Source organism: Portunus trituberculatus, chromosome 35 (assembly GCF_017591435.1).
Source record: "Portunus trituberculatus isolate SZX2019 chromosome 35, ASM1759143v1, whole genome shotgun sequence".
Classification (NCBI taxonomy): Eukaryota; Metazoa; Arthropoda; class Malacostraca; order Decapoda; family Portunidae; genus Portunus; species Portunus trituberculatus.
Genome location: NC_059289.1, coordinates 16,640,914 through 16,652,763, shown reverse-complemented (window position 1 = coordinate 16,652,763; position 11,850 = coordinate 16,640,914). Strand labels below are relative to the sequence as shown.

Below are 11,850 nucleotides of genomic sequence, written 5' to 3'. Positions count from 1 at the left end.
CCTGGTGGCCCTTTGTTATCCTATTATTTATGTTATGTTGTGGGCGTTGTCCGATTCCATGCTTCTAGTCGTGACTTTGATACAATAGTGGAGTTACTTTTCTATATTAGGTGAATAAAATTATAATATTGCTGCAAATCCTTATATCATAAAGTAATGAATGATGGTAAAATACATTATCTGCTAAGTATTGCCGTTATTCAATTACATAGGCATCAGAAAACCGCAGCCATACATCTACAATAGAACACCTTAAAAAAAAAGCCCGCGTAGATTAAATCACTGTGCATCTTCCAAGGACCGAAGACCCGCTGTTTTTGAGGAGTATTGAGTTGCTCAGCCCTCGGTATATACAAATAATGAAGCACTGGTGGGCTATAATACTCCCTATCAAGGAATAAATCTTCAAACTCCTCCACCATGCTGCTGTGTTTATGCCTTGACAACAGCGCTAGCTCAATATGTGTAGTGTGTACGATGACTTCTCCCAGGAATTGATATCACGGTCAGGGTACTCTGATCACGGTGACACGGTCGTCTGGCAGCATCAATGGTGTCCTCGGCATTGTCCTGTTTTTTTTCCAGTCGCTAGGCACCGATATTCAGTTGGAAACTATACCGACTTGCAATTTCAATCACAAATTGACACGTGTGTTTTTTTGCTGTAGAATTCACTTTTAGGATCTCAGATGTGCTCCTTTTCCCTCACCAACTCCAAAAATCTTATCTACTCGACACCACATTTTTAAACCTTTCTCCGTGACGTCACAACGTAAACAAAGTCGTAAATCGACTGAAGAAGACCAAAATGTTGGGTCTTTTTTTCAGTCGCTAAGCACCGATATTCAGTCGGAAACTACCGACTTGCAATATTAGTCGTATGTTGACGTGTGAAACCGCCTATTACATCCTCTGCACCGCTTCTCTTTATTCCTTGTACTAAAACTTTTTTTTATATACAAGTGAATACATTGACAGTTACAATTATTATATTCAATTTGGGTTTATAATAAATGGAAGGAGTGCATTGCACGTAGATTGTCCAGCCTCGGCCAGCGTGCGCAGGCCGCAGGGATAAAGGAGGTTGAGGGAGAAGAGGGGGCCGACGGCCGATACGGATAGGTGCTTACTAGTAGGTGGTGGTAGTGGTATCTTATGAAACAACTTACAAGCCTTTACTCTTATTTTATTAACACGTACAAGAAAGCAAGTAAGCAAATTTAGAGTGCTATTTATCATATGCCTCTTAAAAGATGAAGCTCGATACAATAAATATAAGAGAGTATTGGGGCTACTGATTAAATGGTAGTCTCCTACACTACAGTGCAAGGAAGGTATGGTGTGCTTCCAGTCATTGTGTATAGAATTGTTGTAGTTCTGTATAATAACAGGAAACAAGTACAATGTATACGTCATATTGTTGTAGAACCAGTTGTTATTGGAGCAAGCGAGGAGCACGAAGGGAAGACGACGATCAACAGTGGCAGGCTGGCAGCGGGGCCTGCAGTTGCCACTCGTACTTTCGCAGCCACCGCCTGCTTGTCGCTAGCAAACTAGTAGTGCCAGGCCAGTGGTGCCGAGGAGCGAGACGGAGGAGGAAGGTTGCACGTCGCCGCATCTTATATTTGCTCAGTTGTACTATCTTATCTTGCATAGCCATGGCTACGTGTGGTTCGTATTGCTGTGATGGAGACTTTAATAAGGTATGTAGTAATGGATACCCATGACATGAAGGTGTATGCTGCATATTATGTGAATCCCGTCATTATTCAATAAGATCACATCTCATCCATATTCCATATCATGACCTTTTTGGTCTAACCTTGAAATTGTTCACCGATTATAAGCATGCCTTTCCTGCAGCAACCTTATAATTCAAAGAAAGTTGGTTTGGGGCTTGAAAACCATTACTATTTCAGTGAATGGCGTAGAATATCAGCAAGAAGCTGTTATAGTAGGCGTTGCATGAGTTGCACGTGGGAAGTCTCTTCTCAAGTCATTCCTTGGCCTTGTTGAGGGTGAACGCGTTGCAATACAGGGGAAAAATTAGCCTCTTGTTATTCAGACAAAATATTTTTGCATGGATGGAGTTGTCAGTCTGAAGAGAAGGAACTGTAAGAGAGTAAGTAGTTACAAATATCTGTATAGAATAGATGAATGGATTTTAAATATATCCCACCTTAGATCGGCTTCAGGGATTACATACCAAATTTGATTAGAAAATCCAAGATGTGAGTTTAACTGCATAGTTATCAAACAAACAGGCTAGGACACTTGTGTGGAGTGATTTGGTATTATTTTACTTATTGCCCCTAGAACAGAGCCAATTTTTGCTGATTTTATCAGATAGAATATTTTATTTTGAGTATTTTTAATATTTCTTCTTACTGCATGTTTGTTGCTTCTAATCCTTATTAATGTTTATTATCTGCTTTAATGCTTCAGTGGTGAAAGGATGGAAGATATTGCTGGAATATAATGAGGAATTATTTAAAAAAAAATTTTCCCCGGTAAATTTGCAGTTTGAGCCAATACACCCTATCTTAAATTTCTTTTTTCCTAAGTCTAACAAGCTTGGGGACCTCCTGGGAAAGCGAGGTTTTTGGGTGGGGAAAGCAAAAATTAGGCAATTTGCGAGGTCCAAAAAAATCTAAGGAAAAATACCCATTTTTAAGAGAAAAAAAGGGGAAAATAACAAAATTCATGAGTTCTTTTCACTGAAATTATTCTAATCTAACATAATAACCTGTGCCCCCCGGACCCCCCCTAAACTATCCTAACCTAACTAAACCTACCGATCCCAAAAATCTAAGGACAAAAACCTAACGTAACATAACATAACCTAACCTAACCGGGGGGGGACTGTGCTCCCCCGGAACCCCCCTACAAGACTAACCTAACCCTAACATAAACCTAACCTACTGTAACTTAGCCTAGCCAGGCGGGCTATGCACCCCCTGGACCCCCCTACAACATTAACCTAACCCTAACATAAACCTAACCTAGCCGGGGGGGGGCTGTGCCCCCTACAACACTAACCTAACCCTAACATAAACCTAACCTAACCTAATGTAACCTAACCTAGCTGGGGGGGGCTGCGCCATCCCGGACCCCCCCTACACTCCTACAACACTAACCTAACCCTAACCCACCGTATCCTTGCTTTGGGGCAGCTTCCCTCACCCTACACCGGTTCTCTTATAGCTTCACACAATATGCCCTACCTCTACCAATACCCCTCCTCACAATACCTTAACGAAAGGATGAAGGTCCTGGCTGGTCCTCTTCTCGATTGTACACTGACGTGCATCGCAGGAGCGATGATTTCCCAGTAATCAAATTCGCAACCTTTATAACTAGTGTCACTGGTGGCCATGGCTGAACTGCGCACACAGATCTCTCTGTGCACCTGTCTGCCCAGCTGTGCCCTGCCTATGAATACATATAGCAAATTCCCATTGGCGCAGCTCGTGGTGTTAAGAGGTGGTGGCACGTCACAATAAGAATCCTATTCACCAGTTACCCACAAACCCCAGCTATAAACAAATGCAAGTCAGTGTACTGCTCATTTCCGAGTGTGATGGAGCTCCGTGGCTCGCCGCAGCTTGCTGGACTTAGAGAAAACTCGCCGAACACCGCACATTTGAAGGCTTGTGCTGAAGTTATTACTAATTTCCGATAGGATAAAATGGGGTTAGAAATGTTCGTAGAAGTGTGATGTAGACCGTGAGAATGCGTGTAGTTACGTGTGGTGTATTGGCTGAAACTGCAATAATACCTTTTCCCCATACCTGAATATTATCTGTATCTAGTAATAGGATTCAGCTGGTTTGCATCCGTTTGTCAAATGTTCGTTAAATAAGTGGAGCTTAGGGCAATGACTGAAATGAAATGCTGCCTCGTCTTATGTTTTTCTCACCACTCACTATGTTAGACTGGGTATCTCGAGAGGATATAACAGTAAATAAATATTATGTAAATTATCAGTCTCATTTGCACTTTTATAACAAGCACCTTTACTGGATTTATTTACTTACAACATAATCACCTGCAGAGATCTTCATATCTCCTTTGTCCCCCGTACATTTTTTTTTTTTTTTTTTTTAAGTGAATTCATGCATTAAATTGAATAGAAAACTGTTATTCCATTTTTCTTGAATTAATGAAAGATATGGCAACGTAGCATGGATTATCGGCCTCACCCTGTGGGCCAGTACAGTTTAGTTTTACTATAGCCTAGTAATGCCCTACCCTGGTTGGCGTGCTATCCTCTGAAGGCTTTTTATGGAGGGCTTACGCGTTACCCACACAATTCCTTATTTGTTGAGGCTACACATATTTATCCTCAACCATTTGACAGCCAGGCATAATAATGATGGATTCACTGACAAGCTATGTTACGCCGTGGTACAGTGGAACCATGCGTGCTTTGGGGTCCGAGGGGTCTCCAAGCGCACGGGTTCTAATCCTGTCCACGGTCCGAGTGTAGGTTGGGCTTCCTCACTCGGGACAACGGTTTCCTAGCGGGTGAGCTTTGAGATAGGAGGTGGCCTAAACAGTATCCCCTTTAGCCCATAAATTCCCGTGAAAACCCCACATGGTATAAATAAAAAAAAAAAAGAATAATAAAAAAAGAAAAAAAAGGTGGTGCAGTGACTAACACTGACATTCATGTGTATTATCAAAACCATTAGCAGACCACAATGTCCCTCACTTTGGTGGAAAACACACTGCCTAGTTCTCTCTGGCGAGCACACAACAGTGGAAAGTCAGTGGCGGAAAAATTTGAACTTTGCCTCGTCATTTCCACTCTCTGTTTATGTGTTATGGGACTTAACACAGGACATAACGCACAGACCCACCTTGTGCGCAGAATCTCCAGTACTCTATATGAGGAATAATTATACCAGCAATCAGGTTATGTCCTGTGTAAGGACCAGTGCTGAAAATAATTGTGATTAGAGAAAATGATGAAAATCAAAACCATTTTTATATATATTATTATTGCTATTATTTTATTTATTTATTTTAACTGATATATTTATTTTCTACTTTTCTCATTTTTACTTATGGAAATACTAGCCCTGAAAGCTGGGGAAAAAATGTATATGTATATATGTATGTAAAGCAACCAGGAACTTTGCATGAAGAGTATGTCTAGAACCCTTAACTTTTGGGATACCATGTGCTAGCAGTAAAGGCAAAGAGATATGCACATGCAAATTTTATGGAAAATTCATTGCCATTGACTGTATCAGTAGGAATAGAATTATCTCCATACATTATATCAATTGTTTTACAAGTATGTTATATTGTTTAGCTCTATGTAACATTGATAAGTATTGTTAATAAAAAAAAAAAATTGGAAAAGTGCATGATTTTGTACTCAGATTGGGATTCATAATCAACATTATATTCACACATTTTCACTGAATAAAGTATTTATGAGTTTATTAGTAAACATTATTTAGGTGAATTATCATATTAAGATCTGATAATTCAATTTTTGTATTTTATATGTAGTAGGTATTATAACATCAGAGGAAAATAATAGTAATGAGTCATTCTCATTTCAGGATGATGTGTCAACAACTAGAACTATTGAGAGCTGTTTGCCTCTGCCTCTTCCAGATGAAATATTAGAAGATATTGTTCCTAAAGCTAAGGATTTTGCTATTCTCCATGGTAAGATTAAAGTTATGATCTATTACAAGTATCCTCTATTATAGTCAACTGAAATTTACACTAAAATCATTAATATGTGAGTATACCCAAGGCCACCATCTGTCTTCATCTGTCAGATCAGATGTTATCAGTGCTCTTCTCTTCTATGATATTGGATCAAAGTACAGTTGTGTGACTTGCAGACACTGACACTGACTGAGAATTTTATCATCTTGTGCCCCAGATTAATGTGCATATTTATTTCATATTATATGGGCAGATATAAAGTACTTAACTTCATAGTCTGCAGCTGACTTAAAAGTGACTACCAGGTAGAAAGTACCAAGCAGATGTCCCAAGCTCATACACATGTAAATTTTAACTCTTCCATTTATGTTTTGTCATTTTATATTATTCTATTTATTCATTTATTTATTTATTTATTTATTTATTTGTTTATTTTATTATTTTTTTCATTATTTAATTAATTAATTTATTTTAATGTATTTATCAATATGATTAATTTAATTGTTTTCATTGTAATATTGTTACGAGGAAGGCCATGCCAAGAGTGGATGATTTGTGTGAAGAGAGCACTGAATGCTGAATGAGAGGAATGACTGTGCAACAAGCTAGACCATTTGTGGTTGATAGCAATGAGTGAAGATCGTCATTGCTTAACCTCCTGTTAAACATTGTCCCAAAAAGTAATCACTACCATGTCCTGTGGTGAGAGCATCTCTGTAAAAGAGTACATACTCATTATTGAAAGACCTGAGCCCTAAATATTCTCTCCTTCAGGTGCTGGCATGAGGTACAGGAGCAATTATGACCCAGATAGTTTGCAGTTGGCTCCTTTCTTCCTCCTCCCATCTGCATTTCCCCGCCGTGAATTTGACCGTGTGGTGAAGCTTCAATCAATTGTTAACATTTTGATGCACAGAATTGCTCATGATTATCAGTTTTTGAAGGATGCTTTGGAAAAGTAAGTTGAGATTAGCAAAGAATTACCAGTCAGCCTGCAGTAGGAGTGTGTATAACTTACCATGAATATCTATTAAGCTCAGCAAGCAACTGAATTTTATGAATTTCAATTCACAGAACAATAAAGGTGGATGACTTCACACGGAGGCTGTGGGACATCTACACCACAGTAAGAGAAGAAGGGATTTCTCAGGTAAGTTTTTTTTTTTTTTTTTTTTTTTTTTTTTTTTCATGGTGCCTTATTATGTAGTATTTAAGTATCAGACATTTTTCTCTTTTCTCTTTCAAAGCTATGTATGTATCCTTGATATGTATCCTTGAAAAATTATTCCAGTGATTATAACCCAGTGTGATCTCATGATACTTTATTAATAAATTATGTATGAATGTTGTTACCATTAATTCTTTTTAGAAATTTATTGCTTCTATTTATAATAAATGTCACAGAATATCTCAAGAGGATTAGAATATGCTACATTTTTTATGTCCAACATGAGCAGCATTTTTAATAGGGATGTACCAATACCAATAATTTTGCATTGAGTAAATGTCAATAACTTAACAGATCATGAATATTTGTAACAGCTGGTAACAAAGCTTAATATATCTTATGCATGCATCACTTGGTTTCATATAAGCGGTACAGTTATAAGTATACACACAATATTTTCAACACTATGATATTGCAATGAGTGCATTGTGGAACACTGCCTGGTGGATATACATCAGCAAGTAACTTTTGGCCAATTAACAGGTAAAGCACATCACCTGACATGAGATGTCCCTTTAATCGCTTCCTCTCTCATAAGCCTTCTCCATTCTTGTATCACTTCCACACATAAGGAGTGATCTTTCTTGCACTCCATGGGACATCTTGAAGCACTGGGAGAGTACAATTATCTCCCCAGGATGCAACCAATAGAGCAGTGAAGGGCTCCTCTTACCTCTCTATCTCTCTTCCATGCTCTCCTGGCCTAGTCTGAGAGACAAAATAGACTAACACACACACACACACACACACACACACACACACACACACACACACACACACACACACACACACACACACACACACACACACACACACAGCTTTAAAGAAAAATTGGATATGTGTAGATATGGAGACGAGGCCACACGAGCGTAAAACCCAGGCCCTGTAAAACTACAACTAGGTAAATATACACACACACCATCATTCCTACCACACACATCTGAGCCGCTCGCATAGAAAAACTACAAAAGGAGTTGGAGGGGACCATAGGTTTTCCTGTCTCCAAATTAAGTTCAGTGTTGGATCGTATATTCGGAAAGAATAATGAGAGAGTGATGGAACAGAGTAGTGCTGCCAGATGTATGGCAGAATCAAAACATACGCCATCGTGTGAAAACCAACAATACATTGAAACTCGTGTCTAAGGAAACTAACAGATGATATTATTTATGGACAAGGATTTTTCTGGATTCAGGGACGAATGAGGTAATATGAGAAGGTTAATCAACGTAGAAAGGGAATTGAGTTATATGATGGAGATGATTTCGAATCTAATGGACAAACAGGACCAACTGATAATGGAAAACACAGAGCTGAAATTGAGGTTAGCAGAATATGAGAAGGTCAGTGCAATCAATCAGGGATTGTAAGAGGAGATACAAGAAATGAAGAAACAAAATGATGCACTAAAAGCCACATGTCAAGACTACGAAAGCTTCTTAAGGAGCTTGCAGGTTAAAGTGCAGGATGGGATTGTGGACAGGGCAGAAGGTGGATTGGATGAAAACAAGCTGAAGGAACTACGAAATGAATGGAAGCAGGAGCAAGAAGAGGAAAAAGTAAAATTTTCTGAGGTTGTAAAGAGACAAATTCAGGAGAACACGAAAGTTGCTGTAATTGAACTTATTAAAGAGAAAGAAGACCTGGTGTGGGATACTGTGGACAAGAAAAAAAAGCTTCATGATTTTTGGGATGAAGGAAAAGAAAAATCCAAATAAATTCACGAGAAAACATGAAGAGAGAGAATTAGCCAAACCTTATGAAACTAGTACAAGACAGCACACAAGAACTAGACCAGGAGGTGGAGGAAGTGATCAGGCTAGGAAGATACAGTACTAAAATTATGAGGAGAGTAAGGAATGTGGAAGATTGTAACAAGTTACAGGAAGATCTTGATAAAATATATGAGTGGAGTAAGGAGTGGCAGATGGAATTTAATATAGACAAGACCCATGTTATGAAAATGGGAAGAAGTAGATACAGACCAAACTGGGATTACAGGCTGGGTGATGAGAAAATTAAAGAGACCAATGAGGAGAAAGACTTAGGAGTAACCGTGCAAAACACTTTGTCACCGAAGAAACACATTAACAAGATTTTTTTGAAAACATATAACATGCTTCAAAATATTGGCCTTGCATTCCACTACCTAGATGAAGGAATGATGAAGATATTATGTACCTTAATAAGACCCCAGTTAGAATATGCAGCTTGTGTCTGGTCACCGCATATAAAGAAAATTGTGAAGAAGGTAGAAAAGAGTACAGAGGCTGGCAACAAGGATGGTACCAGGACTCAGGGAGTTAGACTATGAGGAAAGACTGAGGAAGCTGGGGCTGACCACATTAGAAGAGAGAAGAACAAAAGGAGACATGATAACTATATATAAATTGGTGAACAAGATTGACATACTGGACAGAGAGTTAATAAAGGTGACCACAAGTAATCATCTCTGAGGACATGGAAAAAAGCTAATAAAAGACATCTGTCTAAATGACGTGAGAAAATAGAGTTTCCTGCATCGTAGCATTGATAAGTGGAATAAACTGAGCAGTGATGTCGTTGACGCGGTGTGTGTCAATCAGATGAAAGAGAGATATGACAGGAATGGACAAGGAGACAGGACACAGAGAGCTTAGCTCGGGCCCTGTAATAAACAAATAGGTAAATACACACACACACAAGGTATAATGATTAGCATTAAAAGTAGATGGTTAAGTTTGTTCATTCTTACATACTATTTGTATTTTACCTTTTGGAACCTTATATATATTCTTATCTAAACTTAAAGTGTTAATCCTATCAAGCAAGAACTAGAAAAGAAAAAGTATTATTACACTGGAGCCCAATCGGGTACACAGGGAAAAGTTCTTGAAACTGGCCCTCAGAACCATCTTTGAATTAATGATTCCCTAACTTGTGTGGCATCCAGTTCATGTTCATCTTCATCCTCCAATAAATCAACTACTTCCTGTGCCTCAACCTCAACATCTAACATGTCCACTCTTCTTAAAATAGCAATGTTATGCAAAACAGCACATGCCATCACAATTCTTTTTGTATTGGGAAGTTTGGTTCGCAGGGGTATGTTTAAGCATGCATATCTTCTTTTCAGTACACTGAATCCCCTCTCAATACAGTTCCGTGTTTGTATATGAGCTACATTATACCTCTTATGCTTTTCAGTTCTTGGAGCTAGGAGTGGAGTCAGTAAATATTCCAGACTCGGATACCCACTATCCCCTAACAAATATAAACCCCTGTAATCTCCTTGATCTAGAAGATGAGAGATATGACAATTAGAAAATATTCTTGAGTCATGTATGCTGCCTGGCCATCTTGCAACAACATGCATAAATTTGAGTTCTGAATCACAAATACCTTGGACATTTAACGAGTAAAACCCCTTTTGACATCTATACATCTCAACATTGTTCCCACCTGGACTCTGTATTGGAATATGTGTACAATCTATACACCCCAATACACCTGGCATACCAGCAATATCATAGAACTTTAAGGCCATCTGACATGCTTCTTCTGGTTGTGGAAATTTGATGTAGTCTGGTGCCAGGAAAGCAATAAGTTGAACCACCTCTCCAACAGCCCTGCATGCTGATGATTTTGCAATATCCATTATGTCAGCTACCGTAAGAAGAAAACTTCCCGTGGCTAGGTACCGCAAGGTAACTAGCATCTTCAAATGCAGAGGAATGCCACATCCTGTGGAAAGACATGCAAACATATACCAAGGGACTTAAGAAGTTATATACTCCCTCTCCCTCTGCGTTGTGCCTAGTCTATTTATGAAGAAAATACAGAGGAGGGGATCCCCAGGCCCCTTCGCTCCATAAGTAAGAAAAACTAGAAAAAGTGTGGAAGAACCTTAAATTTCCCAATTCACTCCACATGAAAAAGGATGACAGAGTTGTGGAAAAAAATACAGAAGATGGTTTCCCAGGTCTTGAATCAATAAGTATTGTAAAATATTCTATAGCAATACCACCATCCACATATATACAGTAAGGTCTCGGTTTACATCAGAGTTACGTTCCTGAAACATGACGTAAGTCAATTTTGTACGTAACTCGAGTTTCCGTACATTTCAAAGCATATTATCGAGTTTTCAACCAATCATTGTTTATGGTCATTCAGGTAAGTTAAAGGTTATATTGTTATATTATTTACAACGATGTAGGAATATGAAACACAAGCTTGTTTTTGTTGTTGATTAGGGCCATGAACGCGAAGGACTGCAGGTTGCCGAGAGGGGTGGACGCCTGAGGCCGCCAGGAGGGTGGGCAGGTCGAATGTTGTGACGCCCACAGGGCGGACAGCTGGGAGTGTAGTGCAGTGCGGTGGGAGTAGAAGCGTGGGCAGCGGGGCAGGAAATGCAATAGGAAAGGGCAATAGGGATCAGCAGACGGTGCAAGTCAGCTGCGAGTGTCGTGTGGCCCAGGCGAAGGCTCCGGAGTTGTTATTGTTGTGATGGGTGTGCAAGCCCTCAAGGTCGTCAACCTCCCCGTTGTCATGGTAACGGGCTTCCCATTTTCTTCTTCCCTCCCTCACACACAGCTGCTGCCTCCCTTCTCATGTCTTTTAATTATGTCCTCCTTTTCTTGTAGCATAATGGTTTTCCTTTTCTTAGCATCACTGCTGTCACTAAGAAGGAAGTTTTCTCTTTGGTGCCATTGAACAAGATACTAAGAACTTGAGTCAGGAAGTAGGATAACACTTTTGCCAGGGGCGATGGTGTGGTGGAACTGAGGCAGGGTGTTATTGTATTCAAGCGTGAGGCGGGCGGTGTGGCGGGCAACCACCAACAATAACAATAAATCCCGCACTTTACGATTTATAAATTTTCAATTTTTTTAATCTTAAATTGCCTTATAGTGGACTGACGTAACTATGAGTTTGACATAATTCGAGAC

General features: G+C 39.3%; 2 protein-coding genes across 5 annotated transcripts in view; one reads left to right on the top strand and one right to left on the bottom strand.

Annotated features, from left to right (window-relative positions):
- The first annotated feature begins 1,471 nt into the window (after positions 1-1,471).
- Positions 1,472-11,850, top strand: part of LOC123513211 (glutathione synthetase-like) — a 72,560-nt gene continuing 62,181 nt past the window's right edge. For all 4 annotated transcript variants that reach the window (XM_045270218.1, XM_045270219.1, XM_045270221.1 and 1 more), the window contains exons 1-4: positions 1,472-1,703; positions 5,577-5,685; positions 6,466-6,649; positions 6,766-6,841. In XM_045270218.1, coding sequence (XP_045126153.1) covers positions 1,659-1,703; positions 5,577-5,685; positions 6,466-6,649; positions 6,766-6,841 — 414 coding nt within the window. In that variant the 5' untranslated portion in view covers positions 1,472-1,658. The remainder of the gene's footprint in view (positions 1,704-5,576; positions 5,686-6,465; positions 6,650-6,765; positions 6,842-11,850) is intronic.
- Positions 9,490-11,046, bottom strand: LOC123513212 (putative nuclease HARBI1). The gene has a single exon (XM_045270222.1). It carries the CDS (start codon positions 10,662-10,664, stop codon positions 9,804-9,806), a length of 861 nt encoding a protein of 286 aa, XP_045126157.1. The 5' UTR covers positions 10,665-11,046; the 3' UTR covers positions 9,490-9,803.

Excerpts from the sequence above, each read along its gene's own strand:
- LOC123513212 (XM_045270222.1), bottom strand. The coding sequence starts at position 10,664 with ATGTTTGCATGTCTTTCCACAGGATGTGGCATTCCTCTGCATTTGAAG.